The sequence below is a fragment of the Macrobrachium rosenbergii genome, chromosome 35, assembly GCF_040412425.1.
Source record: "Macrobrachium rosenbergii isolate ZJJX-2024 chromosome 35, ASM4041242v1, whole genome shotgun sequence".
Classification (NCBI taxonomy): domain Eukaryota; kingdom Metazoa; phylum Arthropoda; class Malacostraca; order Decapoda; family Palaemonidae; genus Macrobrachium; species Macrobrachium rosenbergii.
The window spans coordinates 3,944,006-3,969,749 of NC_089775.1; the positions used below are offsets into that span (position 1 = coordinate 3,944,006).

Consider the following 25,744-nt stretch of genomic DNA (forward strand, 5'->3'; position numbering starts at 1 on the left):
TAGTTTAGTTCCCCATGAAAGATGATGTTACGTTTTCTATAGTTTGCTGTCAGGGTGTGAACATCCCGTAGAGATTTACGCTCAGTAATGTGTGTGTGTGTGTGTGAGAGAGAGAGAAAGAGAGAGAGAGTAATAGGTCTGTAAATTTATTGAGAGTGCTAAAATAGAGAGAGAGAGGGAGAGAGAGAGAGAGAGAGTAATAGGTTTGTAAATTTATTGAGAGTGCTAAAATAGAGAGAGAGAGAGAGAGAGAGAGAGAGAGAGAGAGAGACAGAGTAATAGGTTTGTAAATTTATTGAGAGTGCTAAAATAGAGAGAGAGAGAGAGAGAGAGAGAGAGAGAGAGAGAGAGAGAGAGAGAGAGAGAGAGAGTAATAGGTTTGTAAATTTATTGAGTGCTAAAAAAGAGAGAGAGAGAGAGAGAGAGAGAGAGAGAGAGAGAGAGAGAGAGAGAGAGAGAGAGAGAGAGAGAGAGAGTAACAGGTTTGTAAATTTATTGAGAGTGCTAAAATAGAAAGAGAGAGAGAGAGAGAGAGAGAGAGAGAGAGAGAGAGAGAGAGAGAGTAATAGGTCTGTAAATTTATTGAGAGTGCTAAAATAGAGAGAGAGAGAGAGAGAGAGTAATAGGTCTGTAAATTTATTGAGAGTGCTAAAATAGAGAGAAAGAGAGAGAGAGAGAGAGAGAGAGAGAGTAATAGGTTTGTAAATTTATTGAGAGTGCTAAAATAGAGAGAGAGAGAGAGAGAGAGGGAGAGAGAGAGAGACAGAGTAATAGGTTTGTAAATTTATTGAGAGTGCTAAAATAGAGAGAGAGAGAGAGAGAGAGAGAGAGAGAGAGAGAGAGAGAGAGAGAGAGAGAGAGAGAGAGAGTAACAGGTTTGTAAATTTATTGAGTGCTAAAATAGAGAGAGAGAGAGAGAGAGAGAGAGAGAGAGAGAGAGAGAGAGTAACAGGTTTGTAAATTTATTGAGAGTGCTAAAATAGAGAGAGAGAGAGAGAGAGAGAGTAATAGGTCTGTAAATTTATTGAGGGTGCTAAAATAGAGAGAGAGAGAGAAGAGAGAGAGAGAGAGAGAGAGAGAGAGAGAGAGAGAGAGAGAGTAACAGGTTTGTAAATTTATTGAGAGTGCTAAAATAGAGAGAGAGAGAGAGAGAGAGAGAGAGAGAGAGTAACAGGTTTGTAAATTTATTGAGAGTGCTAAAACAGAGAGAGAGAGAGAGAGAGAGAATATGTTTTTAAATATATTACAAGAGAGAAAGAGAGGAGAAATAATAATAGATATACAGTAAATATATTGAGAGAGAGAGAGAGAGAGAGAGAGAGAGAGAGAGAGAGAGAGAGAGAGAGAGAGAGAGAGAGAATATGTTTTTAATATATTAAAAGAGAGAAAGAGAGAGGGAAAGGTAATAATAGGTATAAATATATTGAGAGAGAGAGAGAGAGAACCTAACCCCCCCCCCCAAATAGGTTCAACAGCCTTAAGGAGCAGAGACCAAAATAATTGTGGGAACGAACCACAAACTCTCCCAGGACAGTGACAGTTATCGACCATCTGGCAACTCGGGCTAACTCTCCTTCTTACCTTTTTTTGCGGAAAAGTTCTTGTGATTAAGTGTCCAGTATCATACGAGGAAGTTTTAAAGGGATTTTAGGGTTTTTTAAGGGGTTTTAGACTCTGTAGTCTGGTTTTTTAGGTTAAATGTAGTTTAAGGTTTAGTTTATGTTTATTGTAGTGGTTTAGATTGGTGTAACTTTTTATTGTATGGTTGAAATTATTATTTTTTTTTATTTTTAGATGTATATTGGTCATATATTAGAAATAAATGAATAAATAATCATAATTATATTTACTTTTTGTGGGTATTTCAGTATATTATGAATTTTGAATTCAATTATTTCAAAAATTATTTTCAAGAAACAATAAAGATTCTTTTTTTTTTAATTTTTAGGAAATATTACTGAAGTTTATTTATATATTTAAGAAACATAACAAGTGATTCTTAACTATATTTAATTTTTGTCTGTATTGATATTTAAATACAGTACTGATATAAAAATCAATTAATTCAGTATTTTCTTAAGGAAACTACACATATACATTTGTTAATTTGAGAAACAGTACTGTTTCTCATTTGTTGAAATTGATAAGAAACGATATGAATTTTAGCTTGTTTATAGTTTGGAAGTCTTTTTCTTCCACGAAACAATACAAATATATATTTGTTAATACTTTAAGAAACAGTACTGCTACGTTTTTGTTTATATTGATAAGAAACAGCACTAAATCTTGATTGTTCATATCTCTGAAGTCTTCTTCTTCCGAGAAACAATACTGGTGTTCATTTGTTTACAATTTCAAGAGACAAAACAAATATATATACATTTTTTAATAATTTGAGAAACAGTACTGATATTCATTTGTTTATATTAATGAGAAACAACACTAAATCTGGTGTGTGTACAATTCTGACTTCTTCTTCTTCCGTGAAACAATACTGGAGTTCATTTGTATACATCTTCAAGAAACAACACTAATTCTGGTTCGTTTATCTTTTAAAACGTTTCTTCTTCTACCAACCTTCAACTCAGAGGTAAGGTTTTCAAGAACCAACACTAAATCTGGTTTGTTTACATTCTGAAACTCTTCTTCTTCTTCCAATCTCCAACCAAAGGTATGGTCCCAAAAGCGAACTGGGCTCCAACATGTTCACGTACCTGAAATTCGGCCTCCCCCGAGTTTTCCCACCCTCGGCTCGAGGACGAGAAGGTAGCAGTGGATACGACTCGAGTGACGATGGAGGAGGAGGAGGAGGAGGTGGTGGTGGAGGGAGAGTTGGAGTTATTGGAGGAGGTGTTGTTGGAGGAGTAGGGGGAGGCGTGTCCCCTTTAGGGAGAGGGGATCGCTACACTAGGAGTAAGAGCAATCCGGATTTATTGGCTGCGAGAGATTGGAACCCGCCTCCGTCCGCTAGGGATACCAGGACTAAAGTAAGTTTAAAATGAGGTTTTTTTAATGTAGATAATTGTTAAATCCAGCTTTTTTTGTAGTGTATAAGTTTTTTCCTTGTAAAGTACTTGGCTGGTGAGTTTGTAAGTCTTTTACCTAGTAAAGTACTTATGGTATAATGTTTTCACCTTGTAAAGTACTTGGTGTACAAGTTTTTTTTCCCCTGTAAAGTACTTGTATAAGTTTCCCCTCATAAAACGCTGGGCAAGTTTAATTTTTATTCTGTATTCAAATACAGGGTTTTTTCATTGCAGTATATAAATTTCCCCTTATGAAATACTTGCCAAGTTTATGTGTTTTTTCTGTAGTTAAATGAAGGTTTTATATATTCCTGAGTATTTTTTTTTTGTCTCTAGAGTATTTGTCAGATACAGGTTCCCCCCAGTAGAAAATACTTGTCACGTGTGTTTTTCTTATTTTGACCAAAAATATGTTTATTTTTCTTGGAAAATACTTGAAATGTTTTTATTTTTCTTGGAAAATACTTGGGATTTTTAATTTTTCTTGGAAAATACTTTGAGAATTTTTTTAGAAATGGCATCCATACCACAGGAATTTTTTTTCCAGAAGTTATTGCCAATTATATTTATCTCTCAAGAGTTGTCAAATATAGAAATTTTTCTGATAATGGGCAAATATAGCTTTCTCCTTTTATGGATACTTTTTATAAATTTTTTTAGGGAAAACTTCCCAAATATAGTTTGTTTTTTCTTCCAAACGAATGGTAAAAGATTAAGCATTTTTGCAATAGTAGATTCTTAAAAAAATACTTTGCCCCCTTGGAACATAGAGAGAGAGAGAGAGAGAGAGAGAGAGAGAGAGAGAGAGAGAGAGAGAGAGAGAGAGAGAGAGAGAGAGAGAGAGACCCCTTCATCCATCCCTGTCACCAAATTCCCGTTCCAAAGGGTGACCCAATTTTACCCTTCCAAACCACAAGGTTCAGTCCGCAACATTTTTTCCAACTTCCTAACTTCCTGTGTCTTGTGGTTTGTCTGGGTCTCGCAGGAGGCCGTCGGGAGGGGGAAGAGGGGCGGGGACAGCGAAGGAATATGGTGCCTGGGTGTTGCCCTGGGCAGCAGGGCGGAAGGGGATTTTGAATAGGATTTTTTTAATGCAGTTTCGTCGATTTTTGTTACAGGTTTTGGAAATTGGTGTTTGCTGTGAATTATAATTTCTCTCTCTCTCTCTCTCTCTCTCTCTCTCTCTCTCTCTCTCTCTCTCTCTCTCTCTCTCTCTCTCTCAGGTTTCTCTAATAAATCCTGTCTCTCCTGTCTTTCTGTCTCTCTTTCTCATATTTCTCCGAGTAACCCCTTCTCTCTCTCTCTCTCTCTCTCTCTCTCTCTCTCTCTCTCTCTCTCTCTCTCTCTCTCTCTCTCCTCTCCCCTAATAACCCCTGTGTCCTGTCTCTCTGTCTCTCAAATTTTCCTAGTAATACCCTTTCTCTCTCTCTCTCTCTCTCTCTCTCTCTCTCTCTCTCTCTCTCTCTCTCTCTCTCTCAACCTCTTCCTAATAACCCCTGTGTCCCGTCTCTCTGTCTCCCTCAAACTTTTCCTAGTAACCTTCTCTCTCTCTCTCTCTCTCTCTCTCTCTCTCTCTCTCTCTCTCTCTCTCTCTCTCTCTCTCTCTCTCTCTCTCCAGGGCTCCAGCGAGGTCAAGAAACAATTTGAACGTAATTATGAATATAACTTGTCAATTTTATTACAGAGTCTCTCTCTCTCTCTCTCTCTTTCTTTCTATCTCTATCTCTCTCTCTCTCAAACCTCCCCGAATAACCCGTCCGTCTTTTATCTGCCTCACCAGAGCTCCAGCGAGGCCAACCTCCTGTCCTCAGACGGATTTTACAGGGACAGAAGAAGTGTGAGGCCATTAAGTAAAATGGGAGGTTCGCAAATGTCTCTTGTGTCCAGACAGAGTCGGAGGTCCAGGCAGCACGGCGCCATATTTAATCAGGTGAGGAAAGTGGAGAATTGGGGAGAGGGGTGTTGGAGGGAGTCCTTTTTGGGGGTAGGGGCCGGTTTAAAATTAGTCAAAAAATTATATTTGTTTCTGTGGGGTTTTGTGAAATGTGGCGTGCGCCATTTTTAATCAGGTGAGGAAAGTGGAGAATTGGGGGGTTTGTGAGGGGGTTGGATGGGGTTCTCTTGTGCTAGGGGGTAATTAGGGAGATAATTATTGTAATGATGTTTAAAATTAATAAAAAATTGAATTAATTTCTGTGGATTTTGTGAAATATGGAATGGAACACCCGTAGAGTTTTTAACCATCTTTCTTGTTAGTACAGTATTTGAAAAATATCTTTCAATTAATGTTTTATTGTTATTACCGTTGTTTATGCAAATAACTAAACTTACTGTATTTTTAAAATCATAATTAACAAGATAATAACCCATTTATTGCAGTTATTCCATTATTTACTGTAAAAATAATATAAATATTAATTTCATAGATTTTTCTAACTGAACACTACCAGCTGATTCAATATTATTACAGACGAAACAATTAACACCTACTGAACGCCACTGTTTGGTTAAATAACACCTCATGAACACAACCACCTGACCAAACAACGTCTCCTGAACGCGCCTCACTTAATAGCACCCACTGAACGCGGCCGTGTGACCGAATGTCTTTCACAGTTGAACGTGTGTGTATGTGTGTATGTGTTTGGTAGCATTTTATTCAATATTTTAGGTAACTGTAATGAAAATGGAATGGAAATTACGCCAAATAACGTCAAAAAGCACGTTAAACGAAGAAGAAGAAGAAGGTCAAAATAAGATCGAATACACAAATACATTATCTTCAAATTCCCTGGTCGTTCGTAGCTATATATGTATATTCATAAATTATTATTATCATTACTACTTGAAGCCTCTGACTATCATAAACGACATTCCAAGACCACTGCTATCAGCGTTATCACTACCATTATCACGCGCAGGCGCAGAATACGTAATTCGCTCTGAATAACAGTTTACGAGAAGGCTGTGTAATAGACCCTCTTTTTTTCATTTCCCAAATAAATTGCTACCCGCTACTTTCCCGAATGACGCTACTGCTGTGGTCTAGAGAGAGAGAGAGAGAGAGAGAGAGAGAGAGAGAGAGAGAGAGAGCTAGCTCACGACGACCGCTGGTTCTCTCTCCCGCTAGGCAGTCTAGCTTGCGACCCGGTAGAATTAACTTGTGGCGTTCCTTGTCTCGTTAACGTTTTTTAAGTATTTTTTAATTCAGAATTGATTTTATTTAATTAACTCAAAGGAACCAGTGTCTGGATTTTGAATTAATCGACGCCCTAAAGTTAATTCAACGCTTGTGAAATGCTTTTGAGTTTTAGAAATTTGAATTTGAATCGAAATGTCGCGGCGACTTCAATGCTCACAGTGATTAAGTAGTGATCTCAGAGCTGTCGACTTGGGATTTGGTTCAATTTGGAAAAAAAAAAGTTTTACTTTTTCATCCATAGAGAAAAAACATACGCATTAAACTGTGATCTCTGTATGAATATACATCGATATACATATGTATTAGTGAAGTATACGTTTAGGAACGAGTCTATTTGAGTATTATGGCTGAAATCGCGGAATAAAATATTAAGAGTTCAGACTGAAACTGGTTGGTGAGGAAAGCTCAAAATGGAAAATATTCGGTTGAAGCACTTCGGCCCTCATGCCGTACCTCCGTCGGTGCCTTCGCCTGCCACGTCGTCCACGTCTTCGTATCTGACGCCCTACAGGCGCCTACCCCAAGGGCACAAGCTCCCACAGGCGCCCAATAACTCCAGTCACTCTAACAATTTCTATAATCGCTTCGCCAGCCTCGGGAAAAAGAACTCGGCTTATACGCAATTTACCCAGCCATCTTCTTCTTCTTACCAGACGAGCAAAGACGCCCAGTGCTTCCCGAATTTCCCGGGCCAGAGTTACCAGGCCCAGTTTTCGTCCTACCAGAAGAACAATTATAATTCTAATAATAATTCTAACAAGCCCAGTTACCATTTCGGGACTGATAGCAGCCCGTATTTTGCAAACACGCAGGCCAGTCAGTATAGTAATAATCAAATCTACGCCCCTGGCGGGCTGGGTATTGGGTCCCAATACTCGAATGGCAATGTTTACGGCAATAACAGCGCCAATGCCCCGTACGATAATTCGTGGGGCAGCGGTGCCAATAGCTCTTATGGGCCGGGGAAGCCTACCTTGACCTCCAAATATTCCTTCTCGAGGCCGTTTCTCCAGCCGCCCGTTTCCTCTGGTGGTAACCATCACCACTTATCGTCTTACGCCTACGACCCAATGTCCACCCCACCCATACACTCCCAGAAGACCCCACCTGCTCCCAACTACCCACAACCCACGAATAGCTACCCACAACTGACCTCCTCTTATGCCCCACCTCCCAAACAGCCCCCGGAAGCGACCGGCTACAGAGAGCCGCCCATGCTGAACGACAAGCTCTTCCCACGCGACAACCCATGGCCGGACGACATGGGCGTGGGCGGCGGGATGGGCTTCAAGGGTCCCCACCTCCAAGTTCGCGGGCTGGTGTACGAGACGCGTGGGCAGGGCGGGCGGACCCACCTGCTGGATGGCATCTCCGTCGAAGCTAGGGGTGGGGAGGTTCTGGCGATCATGGCCACCAATGGTGAGTAATGCCTTATTTCTTTTTTGTTGTTTGTTCTTGTTTGTGTGCTTGCTTTGCGTTTGTTTTTGTTTGTATGGTGTTTCTTTGAGGTTTCTGCTCTCTCTTTCTCATCTGCTTTATCTTTGTTTATTCTTTGTTTTGTATCTGTTGTCAATTGTAAAGAGCATTCTCTATGTACACTTATATAATCTTAATCTGTTTCTTATTCGGGAGGGTTTGCAATCCTCCATATCTCGGGGAAGGTGGTACCCCTGTCATATGCAAGCCTGATTCTACAATCCTTGAAATATCTAGTTTATGTTGGTACTCCTGGTTAATCACAAAAACCATTTTATGATCCCTGCCAAAGTGGTAGAAGTTGGCACACCTGAAAATCATAAATTGGGTTCAGCTCAGCACCATGGCAATAAAAAAACAAGTAAAAAATGCTCCTGAAGTTTCTTCGGCGCAATCAAGTTTTCTGTACAGCCGCTACAGCGTATAATCAAGGACACCGAAAACAGATCTATCTTTCGGTGGTCTCGGTATAATGCTGTATGAACCGAGGCCCATGAAACTTTAACAACGGACTGGTGATGGCCTATCCTATATTGTTGCCAGAAGCACGGTTATGGCTAGCTTTAAGCTTAAATGGAATAAAAACTACAGAGGCTAGAGGGCTGCAATTTGGTATGTGTGATGACTGGATGGTGGATGATCAACGTACCAATTTGCAGCCCTCTAGCCTCAGTAGTTTTTAAGATCTGAGGGCGGACAGAATAAAGCAAGCACAATAGTTTTCTTTTACAGAAAACTAAAAAGTTTTTGGGGGAAACATAACATCTCCAAAGGCTGGGTTGGTCAAACGCTTGCTCAGATGAATTGCAAGTTTTAACAGCTGAGCCGGTATATTGAAACGTGTTTATATGTATGCTGGTTTTTCAAGTGTATGTTTATGTGTGTGTGTACATACAAGTGTTTGAAATGTATGTTTATGCATGCTATGTATGTGTATGTATATGCTGTTGAATTTCCACTACGCATATATTATTTATAAACCACCAAAACATATACACAAACGCACACCCAACCTTAAATAGACACCCATACACAGTTTTAATTCACGCATACACACACACACACACACACGCGAATCAATATACAGAAACACGTACACTCAGGTCTGTGTACTGACCACACACACAGTCATTTGCTATCCAGACGCGTGATTATATCAATCACAGTTTCACCAGAACATGAAATTCGATTCAAACACAGATCAGTGATTATGACCCAAAAGTGGACTGGACCAGAACACGTTTACGAATGAGAAGAGAACAGGAAAATTGTGATTTAGTTGTCTTGAGGAGATACCGGAGACACGGAGGAACTAGGGCGGAAATTATTTGTTTGTCTCTCTCTCTCTCTCTCTATCTCATTATCTCTCTTTATCGATCTCTTAATCAAGGGGAATTCCCTTCCTTGTTCTTTGAGTAACTGGATATTGTCTGTAGGAAGCGACGAGGCACCTGCTGACAATCCAAGAATACCGTTGTATCGTAGCATCTCTCTCTCTCTCTCTCTCTCTCTCTCTCTCTCTCTCTCTCTCTCTCATAACCACGGAAATTCCTTTCTTTGTTATCAGCGTAACTGGATATTTTCACGTATCTCTCTCAGTAGGAAACGACGAGGCACCTACTGACTCTCTATAAGTAGCGTTGCGTGCATTAGATAAGCATCTCTCTCTCTCTCTCTCTCTCTCTCTCTCTCTCTCTCTCTCTCTCTCTCTCAGTTTAGAAAGCGACCTTCAGAAGTCCTCGATTCACTTGACCGAGAAGAAGAAGATGAGGGTGGTAAACCCGGACATTGTTTACATTGCGTCCGATAACTCTCGCCGGACTTAGACTTGAAATTGAAGTGATTAACTTGATATTCTTCCTCTTTCGAATTCGCCAATGCGACTTGGTAATATCCAAATATAGTCTGCATAGAACAGGTATTACTTGATATCTTAAATAACCCAATCTTTAATTCTGCTGATTCATTTTCGAGGTCGAGGCCAAAGTCGTAATCGAACGAGGTGGCGAATACGCGTAACCTTTCTGAGGATATGAGTATCTCAGCCTCCTTCTTCTTGCCTCTTACCTCCTCGCAGTATTTCTTGAGTGGGAGCTCTCTCTCTCTCTCTCTCTCTCTCTCTCTCTCTCTCTCTCTCTCTCTCTCTCTCTCTCTGAGGTCCCACTACAGTGGTGTCACTATTTGGTACATAATACAAAACCTATTTAGAGCGTTATTTAGGTCATTAGAAGTACACTACAAAATTATACGACAAAGATATTTTATATTTCTAGTTATAAAATATTGTTTTATATATTGTTTTGTATGTAAATATTGTTTTTTGTGTTGCAATCATTCGTTCTTACTTTTTATAACGTCTTTCAGGTATGGAATATATTTTTTTATAATAATTGTTTCTTTATAACGCAATGAACAGGATAAGAATATTTTTTGTACCTCAAAAATTACGCATAAAAATTTATTTTATACATATTTTATCTTATTAACTGCTTCTTTCTAAAGCATTAATTAGGAAAAGATATATTTTATACATCAAAAAATGTATTGTATACATATTTGATCTTATTTTCCTAATTTCTAAAGCAATGAGGAAAAATATATTCCATACCTAAAAATAATACGTCAAAAATATTCTAACCTCAAAAACATTGTAAAAACAACACGGAAAGATAGTCGTCACATAAAACAATATTTTATGCTTCCAATAACCATAAAATCTTGACGATATAACTGGAAATATCAGCCGCATAATCTGTAATCTCCCCAAATTCGCGCGTTGGAAGATATCGAGAATGACGGGGCTGGTTTGTTAAGTGGTTTTTGTGCTAATTCTCTCATGATGTTGGAGTTTTATTTTGATATTGAGGCCGCGTGTGTGAGTTTGCCTCGTTGTCGAATGTCTCCAAAGTTCCAGAGGTCCTTCGTTCCTCACGCCGTTGGACTGTGGATGCGATTGGAACTTCAATGCATTTTTATGTTTGTTAATATATTAATTTTTTTTTAATAAGTGAAAACTCTTCTTCTTTCCGTATTTCTCTTTACTTCCTCTTACTTCTTCCTAATGAACACCTTAATACTCTTTTTGGTATTTAGGTTACTCAAGAATGGATGGACTGACTGTCATCAAATTTTTAAAATAGGAATAATAAATATAAGACAGAATTTTAATTATCAAGAATATCAGGTTTCATGAACGAGTCTGCCTGACGCAGGAAACTGACTTTGGGTAGAATGTGGGTATCAAAAAATGCCCGGGAGAGAGAAAGTGACCTGGTGACCCATTCTCTCTCTCTCTCTCTCTCTCTCTCTCTCTCTCTCTCTCTCTCTCTCTCAGTAGATGAAATTTCTTGACATTGATTTGACTATCTGTTTTGCAATGGAATAGAGTCTCTCTCTCTCTCTCTCTCTCTCTCTCTCTCTCTCTCTCTCTCTCTCTCTCAAAATCTACCTGGGACCTCATCACGTATTCCTATTGTAACGATTTCCCAAATAACGGTTCCAAAAGGGCCCTACCTTCCCTTGCCTGTCGAGAAACCCTTCGTATCAGGTATCCGTTTGACGTAGCTGGTTTTGTCTTCATATTTTTATTTTCTTGTTGTTTTTTGGCGTTGTTTTGACCTTGCTTTGACCTTATATATATCTCAGTATTTATTAAAGAAAACGTCCCGTCATCGAATTCGTAAACCGGGACCTCTTTCTCTCAACGAAATCGAACACATTTCAGATCAATCGCACGGAATCGGACGCGTGAAATACTACTTTGTTTTACTACGGGCCAGATTCATTCACGAAAAGTCAAACAGATCAATGGAAGGTCACCAGAATTTAACCCATTCACTTCCTCCCCTTTTCCCCTACCTCCCACGCACAAGCTGGTCTTCCCTGTGACCCGTGGTGACCTGTGGTGACCTGTGGTGAACTGAACTTAAGCCAGGGCACTGTAAAGTTCCCCAAGAGTTCCACTTCGGAGCAAAAAAGATCAAGTTCACTAGGAGCTCCGAGATTCCACAGCTCACGATTTGAGCGTTTGTGGTTGCAAAGTTCGTGTTGTAGGGAATGAATGGCATCTAAATGGCCTCTCCCAGAGGTAATCGAGAGGTATTTGAGGAGGTAAAGAGGCCACTGGAAGAAACTGTTACCAGAGGTATCGAAATAGGCCTATAGAGGTCTACATTTTTAGGCCTGAACAGGTCCCTGGAATGTGGTAATGAGGGTAGGCTTAATTTAAGAAATAGGCCTCTCTAGAGAGAGAGAGAGAGAGAGAGAGAGAGAGAGGGAGGGAGAGAGAGAGAAAGAGAACAGTTAAATGATAGACTGATAGAGAATTAGAGAGAGAGAAAAGTTGACAGACAAATAGAGAATTAAACAGAGAGAGAGAGAGAGAGAGAGAGAGAGAGAGAGAGAGAGAGAGAGAGAGAGAGAGAGAGACCCTCTTGACACGGATATCAGTGTCAAAAAAAAGTGTCGAATCATGACAAAATACTGTGGTCTGAGGGAAAGATATTTTTGGCTATTTTGTACAATGTCAGTGGGGCAACGTATCTGTGCGATTGGTGATTGGGATTTTTTGCGGAGTTTATATTTAGCGTTTTTGTGTATTTTGACTTATATTTTTTGGCCGGGTTTTAATTTGGCGACTAAGTCTCTCTCTCTCTCTCTCTCTCTCTCTCTCTCTCTCTCTCTCTCTCTCTCTCTCTCTCTGTTTACAAACCACATGTGAGATTTGGCCATATGCGTGAACACCTGACGGTTAAGACGAAAATAGTGAAATTTTCAACATATTTTGGCTAAATTTAGTTGTAACTTTCCCTTAGGCTGGGTGGTAGCGTGTCTCTCTCACAGCTAGAAGTCCCGAGTTCGACCAGGTACGTCGTTGTTGATCGATTACGCGGTTTTTTAGTTTCTGTAAAAGAAAACTGTTGTTCCGGCTTTGTCCATCCGCACTTTTTCTGTCCGACCTCAGATCTTAAAAACTACTGAGGCTAGAGGGCTGCAAATTGCTATGTTGATCAAAGTACCAGAGCCCTCTAGCCTCCTCAATAGTTTTTATTTTATTTAAGGTTAAAGTTAGCCATAATCGTGCTTCTGGAAATGATATAAGATAGGCCACCACCAGCCCATGGTTAAAGTTTCACGGGCCGCGGCTCATACAGAATTATACCGAGACCCCCTAAAGATAGATCTGTTCAGTGGCCTTGATTATATGCTGTACAGAAAACTCGATTGCGCAGAAGAAACTTCGGCACATTCCGAGTTGATTTTCATTTTTCAAAGCAGTGTTGGGGTGAAATTGCTGGTCCCACGCCTTTGGGGCCTTGTTTGATGCTACCCGCAACAGTTATGTGACCACCAGGTTCTCTAGGCGTTAGATATTCGATTCTCATCCAGTTTTTTGGGGGTGAGAACTGTTGTCTCAGGGAACGTATATCTCTCATTTTGGCTGTTTATGTGGGAATATTGTTCCTGTTTGTGTGCGTGTTTTTGTGTTTGTGCGTGAGAAAGAGAGTGAGAAATAGAGAGAGAGAATGTGTGTGTGTAAGAGAGAGAGAGAGAGAGAGAGAGAGAGAGAGAGAGAGAGAGAGAGAGAGAGAGAGAGATGTAGAAAATAGCTTTATAAATGGCCCACCCTAATTTGAAGCATTTGAAGTCAGGTTTTCTTTTATAGAGAGAGAGAGAGAGAGAGAGAGAGAGAGAGAGAGAGAGAGAGAGAGATGTAGAAAATAGCTTTATAAATGGCCCACCCTATTTTGAAGCATTTGAAGTCAGGTTTTCTCATAAAAAGAGACAGAGAGAGAGAGAGAGAGAGAGAGAGAGAGAGAGAGAGATGCAGAAAATAACGTAACAATTGGCCCACCCAAATTTCAAGCATTTTAATCCATATAAAGTCAATTTCCCTGACAAGAGTCTCCCAAAACATATGGTCAGCCTTCATCCCTCCCAGGTTAATTTCCCGTAATTCTTCGTCTGTTTTTCATTATCTAACGCCTCCGAAGGGTCATTGCACCGCCCACGAACCATGACGGCATTCCGAACGATACGTATCGTAATGAACGCGTCTCAAAATCCGCTCTGAATCGCAAGTTAGACACGAAAAAATATATATTCTATCGGTCGTTTTATTCCCAAGACATCGGCGTCGATGGCTCCCGGAATACAAAAACGTTTGTTCATATATCTTCGTTAAATCGCTTTGCATTCTGGAACGGCCGAGCGAATTGTTCTGGAACGGAGACGTGACTCGTTCGCAGGTTAGGAATGGCATTAGGCGAGTGGGATCGATGTTTTATGGAACGAGACGGATTAATTTGGTTTGCTTATGAGAATAAAGGGGGGTTTCTTTATGTATCGGTCGGTTGCTTTAATTAGGGGTCATGTCGGGAGTTGCCAGTTAGGGTCATTTTCATGGTGGGATTTTTTTTTTTGGTGTGATTACCTGTTTCTGGTACCTGTCAGGCGTGACAGGTGTGAGAGTGACAGGTTTACCTCTCTCTCTCTCTCTCTCTCTCTCTCTCTCTCTCTCTCTCTCTCTCTCTCTCTCTCCTTCTTATTCTGTTCCGTTCTTGGAATCTTGTGTTTACGAGAAATATTCTCTTCTAAAACTCTCTCTCTCTCTCTCTCTCTCTCTCTCTCTCTCTCTCTCTCTCTCTCTCTCTCTCTCTCTCTAATACCCAGGCAATTTGCCAACGCATGACTGGGCTCTAATGCCCCTTAGGGTATGTTCACGGTGAACGCTCTAGAGGGAATTTCAAACTTCTCTCTCTCTCTCTCTCTCTCTCTCTCTCTCTCTCTCTCTCTCTCTCTCTCTCTCTCTCTCTTTCTAGTTCTGTCTCATTCTCTCTATCTCCCATTTTCATTTTTCTCTCTTTTGAAATACTGTGTTTACAAGAACCGTTTGTTTCGTAAAAATTTCTCTCTTCTCTCTCTCTCTCTCTCTCTCTCTCTCTCTCTCTCTCTCTCTCTCTCTCTCTCTCTCTCTCTCTCTCTCTCATGCAGGTGTAACTAATGGGAGTTCGCACCTAGTCCCGTACGGCTCCCAATTCCGGAAGCTATTAGCGCAGGTTAATTGATTTTGCCGGATGCTGAGAGAGAGAGAGAGAGAGAGAGAGAGAGAGAGAGAGAGAGAGAGAGAGAGAGAGAGAGAGAGAGAGAGAAATTTACGGAACAAACGGTTCTTGTAAACACAATATTGAGAGAGAGAGAGAGAGAGGGGTCTCAACATCAAGACGAGAATCTCGTGTGAACAAGAACTGATCCAATTAACGTTCTCCCAAACTCCGGGGATTCGGACGCTACTAACGGCACTTACGAGCTCCACGATGGAGCCAGATGGAGCCAGGGGGAGCCAAGAGCCGTACGGAGGAGGGGGAGTCAGCTAGGGGGCGGTAGGGGGCAAGGGGTGGGCCAGGGACCTTCCCAAAAATTGGTGTGGAGATGAAATGACATCAGTCGGTTCCGTGAGAAAAGTATTTTGAAGTAACGGGGATGAGTCTGCGATGTTTCTCTCTCTCTCTCTCTTTCTAACTTTATTCTCTCTCTCCCAAACATCATATGCTCTCTCTCTCTGTCTCTATTCTCTCTCTCCCAAACATCATATGCTCTCTCTCTCTCTCTCTCTCTCTCTCTCTCCCTCTTTCCATATACTTTTTCTCTATTTTTTTTTTCTCTCTCAAACATCATACGCACCCTTTCTCTCTTTCTAACCTTTTCTCTCTCTCTCTCCATACACACTCTTTCTCTCTTTCTAACTCGTTTTTTCTCTCTCTCACATATCATTTGCACTCTCTCTCTCTCTCTCTCTCTCTCTCTCTCTCTCTCTCTCTCTCTCTCTCTCTCTCTCTCAAACACAGACTCGTCCGAACACTCGAATCACACGCGGACGTTCGTGACCAAAACAAAGCAGATGACATCCACTTGTAAACAGCAGAAGAAGAAGAAGAACCTTTCAAAGAATTAAAAGAAAACGAAACGTTCCCTGATGAACGCAGCCGAACGCCAGTGGACGTGAGGACTAGCGAACGTTATGCAAATCGCCCCCTCTCTCCACCCCCTCCGTTGAACGTGACCCTGTCTTCGGCGCGCAACAAACACAACAAAAAAGGAGCGCAAAAAATTTGGCGCAAATCTGCCTAACGGTGGATTGGTGGCTTGGCTTATGCGTCGTGGAGAGAGAGAGAGAGAGAGAGAGAGAGAGAGAGAGAGAGAGAGAGAGAGAGAGAGAGAGAGAGAGAAGGGTTAAAGAGAGACAGAGAGAAAGAAGGATTAGAATGAAAGAGAGAGAAGGGTTAGAAAGAAAGAGAGAGAGAGAGAGAGAGAGAGAGAGAGAGAGAGAGAGAGAGAGAGAGAGAGAAGGGTTAAAGAGAGAGAGAGAGAGAGAGAGAGAAAGAAGGATTAGAATGAAAGAGAGAGAAGTGTTAGAAAGAAAGAGAGAGAGAGAGAGAGAGAGGGAGAGAGAGAGAGGGAGAATAAAAGAGAAAGAGGAGAAATGTTGGAATGAAAAGAGAGAGAGAGAGAGAGAGAGAAGGTTAGAAAGAGAGAGAGAGAGAGAGAGAGAGAGAGAGAGAGAGAGAGAGAGAGAGAGAGAGAGAGAGAGAGAGAGAGGGGCGTGGGAGCGAGGGATAAATGTTCAGAAAGAGAGAGAGAGAGAGAGAGAGAGAGAGAGAGAGAGAGAGAGAGAGAGAGAGAGAGAGGAGAAGGATTAAAGAGAGTGAGAAAGACTGAGAATGATTATAAAAGTGAGAGTGAGAGAGAAAGAATTGTTAGAAAAGAGAGAGAGAGAGAGAGAGAGAGAGAGAGAGAGAGAGAGAGAGAGAGAGAGAGAGAGAGAGAGAGGAGAAGGGTTAAAGAGAATGAGAAAGATTGAGAATGATTATAAAGTGAGAGTGAGAGAGAAAGAATTGTTAAAAATAGAGAGAGAGAGAGAGGCGATAGAAGAGAGAGAGAGAGAGAGAGAGAGAGAGAGAGAGAGAGAGAGAGAGAGAGAGAGAGAGAGAGAGGCGATAGGAGAGAGAGAGAGAGAGAGGACTTTTCAAGCATGCACTATTACCTTGCAGTTGTAAAGCAGAGAGAGAAAAACTCGGTAATGACAGGTGCGTGCTTGCAAGTGACCCATGTGAACGAAATGCGTGTTCGAATGCGTGTCCGACTTGAGGAAACCCTTGGAAAAAAAAGAGGCCCTCTTAGAGGTAGAGGTAGAAAAGAGGCAGAGAGGTAGAGAGAAACATACCCAAGAGGTAATTATAAATATTAATTATAGTTATTATCATTACTTAAACTCCATTTCTCGAAGCGAAGTCGAAGTCACGAATTGGGAGCAGAGATTCGAACGCACCTGAGGAATAAACTCGATGGAATTTTGTAAACAAACTGACCTAACGGTTTTGTGTTCGTGCTGCTAGGTTGTTGAACCTGACCCGAGATTACTATATTTACTACGATTGAAATTTTGATTGAAAAAAAATATATATATATTCATTCATAATTTCACTGATAAATTTTAGAGTTTTTTAAATAAAGGTAAAATTATTATTATTATTATTATTATTATTATTATTATTATTATTATTATTATGCATGAAAAAATTAAATGAAAAAAGACACGCCTTGCGGATTACCTGACCGGAAGTAATTACTTCCTGTACTGCCGAGACACGCAATAGTAAGGACCTTGTTTTTTTTAGAGAGAGAGAGAGAGAGAGAGAGAGAGAGAGAGAGAGAGAGAGAGAGAGAGAGAGAAAGATAAAGATAGAAATAGAGAGAGAGATAAATCAAGGGAGAGATAGATAGAGAGAGAGAGAGAGAGAGAGAGAGAGAGAGAGAGAGAGAGAGAAAGATAAAGATAGAAATAGAGAGAGAGATAAATCAAGGGAGAGATAGATAGAGAGAGAGGAGAGAGAGAGAGAAATCAGGGGAGAGAGATAAATAGATATAAAGAGAGAGAGAGATAGGGGAGAGAAAGAAAGAAAGGTAGAGAGAGATAGAAAGACAGAGAGAGAAAAAGAAAAGAGAGAGAGATAAATCAAGGGAGAGATAGGTAGATAGATATAAAGAGAGAGAGAGAGAGAGAGAGGCAGAGTGAGTGAAAGAAAAGAAAAGAGAGAGAGAGAGAGAGAGATAAACCAAGAGAGATAGAGGGGGTGGGAGAAAGAGAGAGAGATAAATCAAGACAGACAGAAAGATGGAGAGAGAGAGAGAGAGAGAGAGATGAATGAAGGTAGAGATAGATAGATAGGAAGAGAGAGAGAGTGAGAGAAAAATAGAGAGAGAGAGAGAGAGAGAGAGAGATGAATGAAGGGAGAGATAGATAGATAGAAAGAGAGAGAGAGAGTGAGAGAAAAATAGGAAGAGGAGAGAGAGAGAGGACATATTGCTAATTTATATAATTTTGTTTTTGTGCTTAATTTGTCCAACGGTTTTGAGTAATTGAAGTAAATAAAAGTATAAACAAAGAAGCGTGACTTTCAACCAATAGTTGAAAGACGGATGTGGTTCTCACTTTTGACAACATATGGCGTTGAAACTCTCTCTCTCTCTCTCTAAAAATATTCCTCTCTCTTTTTCTCTCAAGTTTCCTCTGTCAATCTTTCTCTCTTACATGTTCCTCCTCTCTCTCTCTCTCTCTCTCTCTCTCTCTCTCTCTCTCTCATAACTGTTGTTGATAGAGCAGGCGGTTAATTTACAGATTACCTTCTGTGGTTAATATTGGTTAATTCCCAGCGTGGTCTCCCATCTCATGTGTTCAGCTGACCTGAACACTGTTCAGTCTTCCCGTTGTTCAATTTGATGTTCATTTTGTCCAGTTATTTTGTTATTTTGCACAGTTTTTCATTTTGAGCTGATCGACTTATTGTCTGGAAGGTGAGGGTCTATATATATATATATATATATATATATATATATATATATATATATATATATATATATATATATATATATATATATATATATATATATATAGTTTATAAGTTGTTATTTAATTCAGGTTCAAATTTGTTCAATTTCATTTTGATTTTGTCCAATTTATCATGAAATTTTGTTCAGATATACATAAAATATACATATTAATCTTGAAATATACATCAAATATACTTAAAATATACTTCAAAGTATATTTTATGTATATTTTATGTATATTTGTGTATTTTGTTTGTATATTTTATGTATATTTGTATATTTTTTATATTTGTATATTTTGTGTATATTTGTTCAATTCACTTCCAACAGAAAACGAGGGATCGTGTTTATTGGACGTGTTGGCTGACAGACATAGAAAATGGGGAGGGCGACTCAGGGGCGACTTCATCCTCAATGGCAATAACATCAAGCCTTCTAAGGTGAGTGTGTTTTGTGTGTATATTGTGTGTATTTTATGTGTACTTTGTATGTATTTTGTGTATATTATGTATTTTTTATGTATTTTTGGGTATTTTGTGTGTATTTTTGTTTGTATATTGTATGATTTTTATGTATTTTGGGTATTTTGTGTGTATTTTGAGTATTTTGTGTATATTGTTTGAATATTGTGTATATTGTATGTATTTCTGTGTATATTTGATGTATGTTTTAAGTATATTTTGTATGTATTTTTTGTGTATATGTATTTTGCCAAATACAGGTTGAGTGTATGTGCATAAATGGTGTATATTATAAGGTGTATTTTGTATAGTTTATGTGTGAATACAAGAAATATACATTTTATGGAATCATCTCCATATAGATACTGTATACTTATAAAATGCATAAAATATACATCAAATATTTATAATTACAAAATATGCAAGAAATATGGCTAATGTGAATGCACAAATTTAACTGTCAAGTTAACCTGTATTTGTGTATATTTGCTGTATATTGTATATTTTAACTTGGAATTTGTGTATATTTTAAGTATTTTATGTATATTTTGTATATATTTTAAATATATTTTGTATATTGTAAGTATTATATGCATTATATGTATATTCTGTGTACTTTTTAAGTATATTTCATGTATGTTCTAAGTATTTTATGCATATTTTAAGTATATTTGATGAATAGATGTAAATTTTATGTATATTTTGTGTATATTTTAAGTATATTTTCTGTATATTTCAAGTATATTTCACGTCCCCAGGTGGCGTCGAGAGCGGCCTATGTCCAGCAGGACGTGAACTTCTGCCAAGACATGAGCGTCCGCCAGACGCTGCTCCTCCACTCCTTCTTCAGGAGCTCCGGGCACGTCGGGAGGGTCAGGGAAGTCAAGGCCAGGGTAAGGGGTCAAGGGTCATGCCCTTTCTTTCTCCTCGCCCTCTCAGTATTATTATTTATATTATTTTATTATTATTATTATTATTAGTCTGACTTTCTCCCTCCGTTGCAGATCAACGGACTGATCAATGACCTCGGCTTGGAGCAGGTCAGGCACACCCGGGTCAAGGACCTGACCCTGAGCGAGAGGCGGAGGCTGAACGTGGCCTGCGGCCTCCTGCTGGAGACCGACCTGGTCCTTCTCGACCAGCCCACCAGGGGCATGGACATCTTCGACACCTTCTTCCTGGTGGAGTACCTCAGGCAGTGGGCTGGGAGGGGCCGGATCGTGGTAAGTGGTGGTGTGACCTTTGACACTGACCTTGTTCTCTCTCTCTCAACTCCGCCTCAGTGTAATAACAACCTCACACTCTCCCATTCTCCCTACAGATCCTGACCATCCAACCTCCCACCTACGAGATCTTCACCATGATCTCGCGGGTGGCTCTCATCTCCACGGGGCGCCTCATGTACTTCGGGAAGAGGCGCGAGATGCTGCCCTACTTCGCCTTCATCGAATACCCCTGCCCCGCTTACAAGAACCCCTCGGATTATTACTGTGAGTTGAGGGTCAAAGGTCAAGGGTTGAGGATTGATGTCGGTTGTAGAGGGTTAAGGGTTCATGTGACCTCTATTTGTGGGTATTTTTGTGGGTATTTGTTGTTATTTTTGGGGTGTATATATTGGTAATTGTGAGTATTTTTATGATAATTAATGGGGGTCAAAGGCCTTGGGTTGATGTTGCCGCTTTGTGGGTGTTGTGGATATTTGTTGGTATTTTGTGGGTACTATTACCTTGAGTGGTGGTCAAGGGTCAGGGGTTGAAGTGACCTGGTGAGTATTTGTATGGGTATTTGCATATAGGTATTGGGTATTTGTGGGTATTTAATATGTATAATTGGGTCTTTTAGAGACTATAACCATGAGTTGGGTTCAAGGATTGATTTGACCTGTATTTGTGGGCACTTGGGCATATTTTTAAGTGTATTTGTGGGTATTTTATATGTATTTGTGGGTATTTATAAGTAAAGTATCCTTGACCTCAGCTAAACTAACCCAGTACCTTCTTCCAATCAACATTTTAACCGTAATCTTGACCTCTGGAATTTTTATGGGTATTTATGGGCATTTTATGAGCATTTTTAAGAGTATCTGTGTATTTATAACAAATAACCTTGTCCTCGGGTATTTTTATGGGTATTTTATGGACATTTTTAAAGGTATATGTGTGTAATTATAACTGAAATAACCTTGACCTCTCATAATCTCCTCACAGTGGACCTGGTGACCTTGGACGACCTGAGTGCGGAGGCCATGTTGGAATCCTCCCAGAGGGTGGAGATGCTCGCAGAGACCTTCAGGAGAAGGCAGGAGGCCCTCAGCGACCCCGGTTCCCCAGGGCCTCTCCCTGAGGAGGTCAGGAAGGAGAATCTCTGCATGCAACTGCTGGGGTTGTGGATGTGAGTTGAATTTGGGTGGTCATTTTGTGTCTGTTTTTTTGTCTGTTTTTTTGTCTCAATCTGTCTATTTCTCTATTACTATCTGTTTTCATGTCTGTGTTTATCTGTTGCCCGTCTTTTTCCATTGACTGTCTGTTAATCAACTTTCCAGCCGAGCCATGATCTTCCAATTCCCTTACAACATGGTCCACTGGCTCCTGATGGCCCTCGTAGCTGGCGCCACCTCCCTGGCCATCGGCTGCGTTTTCTGGGACGTCCGGGCCATGGCCTCCTCCGGGGGAGTGGCGTCGTCGGGGTCCACCTCCACGGGATCGATCCCCCAGCAGCAGGAGGGGGTCAACAACAGGGCCGGCTTCCACTACGCCATGGCCGGCCTTGGGCCGTGGCCGGTTCTCCTCATGGCCATTTCGGAGGTGTGGAGGGACCGGCCCGCCGTGGCCAGGGACGTTGAGGATGGGTTGTATTCCAGGGGCGTTTATATCGTGACGAAGGTGAGGGGCTGAGTGTGTTTTGAGTAACATTGTGTATTTTTGTGTGTGTTTTGGTTGTGTGGTTTTGAGTTTTGTGTATTTTTGTGTGTTTTCGGGTGCTTTCGTGTGTGTGTAATTTCTGTGTATTCTGGGGTGTTTTATTTTTAACCAGTCAATATTATTTAAATGATTTAACCAATCAACAGCATTTAATTGATTTAACCAATCAACATTATTTGGTTGATTTAACCAATAAACATTACTTAGTTGATTTAACCAGTCAACATTATTTAGTTGATAATTTAACCAATCAGCATTATTTAGTTGATGATTTAACCAATCAACATTATTTAGTTGATTTAACCAATCAACATTATTTAAGTTGATTTAACCAATCAACATTATTTAGTAGATTTAACCAAACAACATTATTTAGTTGATTTAACCAATCAACATTATTTAGTTGATTTAACCAATCAACATTATTTAATTGATTTAACCAATCAACATTATTTAATTGATTAACCATCAACATTATTTGGTTGATTTAACCATCAACATTATTTGGTTGATTTAACCAATCAACATTATTGAATTGATTTAACCAATCAACATTATTTAATTGATTTAACCATCAACATTATTTGGTTGATTTAACCAATCAACATTATTGAATTGATTTAACCAATCAACATTATTGAATTGATTTAACCAATCAACATTACTGAATTGATTTAACCAATCAACATTATTTAATCGACTTAACCAATGAAGCTCATTCAACCAATTCCCCCCCCCCCCACAGACCTGCTACAGCTTCCTAGCGGCCGGAGGAGCCTTCCTAGCGTACGTCCTACCGGCCTACACCATGGCAGGCCTGCCGGCGGCTCCCGCAGACGCCGAAGCATCCTACGCCCCCGTCGGCCTCACCCTCCTGTACCTCTACGCCGTGAGGGCGGTGGCTGTCGCCACGGCCTGCCTCTTCGAGGCCAGGCACACGGCGGCCATGGCCACCGGACTTGTCCTGACGGTGGCCACTGTAGGGGCTGGGTTCACTGTGCATCCGCTGGTGAGTTCCTTTTGGGAGGAGTCGTTTTGGGGAGAGTTTTTGGGACAGTTTTGTACCGTGAACTAAGAGTTTTGTAGCGAAGAGTAAAATCTTCTGCACGGTTTCGTGACAAAAGCTTTCGTAAGTGAGCATTCTGTTTTGGGTACAAAACTGTACGATTGTTTTATTAGTTTTTGCGTACAGTTTTTGTACCAGAAATTGACAACTTTTGTACAGGTTTTGTATCAAAAACTGTACCGAACTGTACGTAAGATTTTTTTTTACAAAACTGTGTAAAGGTTTGTAGTAGTTTTTGGTACAAAACTGTACAAAAGTCCTTGGTACAAAACCACAACCATTTTTGACAGTTTTGGTACAAAACTGCATAAAACTATGACTTTTTTCAATCAGTTTTGGTTCATATCTTCAATTGTTCATTTGTCCATCCATTCATTCATTCATTCATCCATCCACCCATTCTTACCCTCTTAAGACATAGTATCTCCCTCCATCCATTCATCCATCCTTCCATCCATCCATTTACCCATTCATCCATCCATCCATTCACCCATTCACTTATCCATCCATCCATTCATCCATTCACTCATCCATCCATCCATTCATCCACCCAATCATCCATCCATCCATTCATCCCTAATCTCCCTCCATCCATTCACCCACCCATCCATCCATTCCAGGACATGTCCCTGTGGACTTGGCCCACTCTCTGGTGGTCACCCACCCGCTGGCTGTTCCACGAGGCCAACCGCTACGAATTCAACACCACGACCAGCGAGTTCCTGTGCGACCGCAACCCCGTCCTGCAGGATACCTTCTCAGTCATCCAGAGGAAGGTGAGTGAGTGAGGACGAGAAAAGAGTCCTTTCGCTTTTCTAGGTCTCCACTGGTTTGAAATTGAGGATTGGGGATTGGTATATGTATATATATATATATATATATATATATATATATATATATATATATATATATAAATTTATAGAGCAAAATGACCTCACTGTGTGACCTTAGGACCTTGACTTATGAGCAGATAAAATAAAAGATAGATAAATATGGTTGAATGACCCCACCACATGACCTTTGGACCTTAACCTTTGAGGAAATAAACAAATAAATAAATATAGTATAAATGACCCCACCACATGACCTTTGGACCTTGACCTATGAGGAAAAATAAATAAATAAATATGGTTAATGACCCCACCACATGACCTTTGGACCTTGACCTAAAAAAAAAAAAGTTAAACCAGCCTCTTCTCTCCCTCACCAACCCTACTCCCTCTCTCACCCCGCAGGCGCCCTGCGGCATCGTGACAGGGAGCCAGGCCCTCAGGTACTTGGGACTACCTGAGGGCAGCTTATCGCAGCCACACCACCCAGCACTCATCATCTTGGGGGCATACCTCCTGGGGCAGGCGGTCACCATCCTGGCATTCGTCCTCTGTCGCAAGTCTAACAGGACCAAGAAGTATAGGACGGAGTGAGCGAGAGCGGGGAGGGAGTTTGCCCGTCTCCGTGCCGAAGACGTGAGAGAGAGAGAGCGAGAGAGAGAGAGAGAGTGAGGGTTTTATACCCTGTTCTTTGTAAATATTTTATTTTTTGCCCGTCTCTGTGGACTCACGTGAGAGGTTTAGTGACTTGGCGGAGATTTGTGGAAGTGAAAGACACATTTGCTCATCAAATAAACTGTACAGTATTAATTTATTTCAAGGCTTTTTCATATATTTATTTTAGCCAAATTTTTAAAAAATATTTTTTTGTATTTTATGTTGGTTTTTTTTATTTTATACAATTGTTTGTGTAAAATGTCTTTTGGATTTTATATACAGTATTTTGTGTTGATTTTTTATGTATTTTATAAAATTTGTGTAAAATATCTTTTGTATTTTATATATTTTATGTAAAATATCTTATGTATTTTATGTAAAATGTCTTTTGTATTTTATATATTTTATGTAAAATATTTTTGTATTAACGTAATTTATGTAAAATGTACTTTGTATTTTGCATAATTTATTGTAAAATGTATTTGCATTTTATATATTTTATGTAAAATAGCTTTGCATTTTATATATATTATATAAAATATTTTATGTATTTCATGTAAAATATCTTGTATTTTATATAAAATATTTAATTTTATTTTATGTATTGTATATAAAACATCTTTTGTATTTTATATAAAATATTTTATTTTATGTATTTTATGTAAAATATCTTTTGTAATTTACATAATTTGTGTAAAATATCTCTGTATCTTACCAATGACTCATCAACTTGAGCTTAAATTAGCTCAGTTTAATACTTAAATGTTTTATCATTAATTTTACCATTAATTTTTGTACATAAAATATCATCCATTTTTTACTAAATACAGTATTGTAGGATTTTCCAATTGTATTTATAAAAGACATACAATCAATACAGTTCATACAGTCGTTACAACTTCTTGTATTTTAGGACTAGAAATTTTATCTAAAGGTGATAAATGATTCAGTATATATATGTATATCAATACATCAAATTAATAAATTTAGATTTATGAATCACATTTTTGAAATACATTCTTAATACATGTTTAGAATGTATATGATGTATTGCCGAGAATTTATTCTTGAATGAATAAATTATGGACGATTTATTTCTCTACTGAATTTTGGATTTTTGAAAATTTATTCTTAGTCAAAAGTGTTTTCAATAATTTTTTTTTCAAAATAGGAAATTTATGTTAGTACATATTGTAAATAAATTGATTTGATAAA

General features: G+C 39.5%; 1 protein-coding gene across 3 annotated transcripts in view; it reads left to right on the top strand.

Moving 5' to 3' along the window:
• The window catches only part of LOC136856380 (ATP-binding cassette sub-family G member 8), a 50,165-nt gene extending 24,421 nt beyond the window's left edge, over positions 1–25,744 (top strand). For all 3 annotated transcript variants that reach the window (XM_067134200.1, XM_067134199.1, XM_067134198.1), the window contains 12 exons: positions 2,672–2,987; positions 4,807–4,956; positions 7,410–7,647; positions 18,925–19,034; positions 19,814–19,948; positions 20,060–20,278; positions 20,377–20,545; positions 21,263–21,446; positions 21,598–21,937; positions 22,722–22,985; positions 23,663–23,818; positions 24,278–25,744. In XM_067134200.1, coding sequence (XP_066990301.1) covers positions 2,672–2,987; positions 4,807–4,956; positions 7,410–7,647; positions 18,925–19,034; positions 19,814–19,948; positions 20,060–20,278; positions 20,377–20,545; positions 21,263–21,446; positions 21,598–21,937; positions 22,722–22,985; positions 23,663–23,818; positions 24,278–24,466 — 2,470 coding nt within the window. In that variant the 3' untranslated portion in view covers positions 24,467–25,744. The remainder of the gene's footprint in view (positions 1–2,671; positions 2,988–4,806; positions 4,957–7,409; positions 7,648–18,924; positions 19,035–19,813; positions 19,949–20,059; positions 20,279–20,376; positions 20,546–21,262; positions 21,447–21,597; positions 21,938–22,721; positions 22,986–23,662; positions 23,819–24,277) is intronic.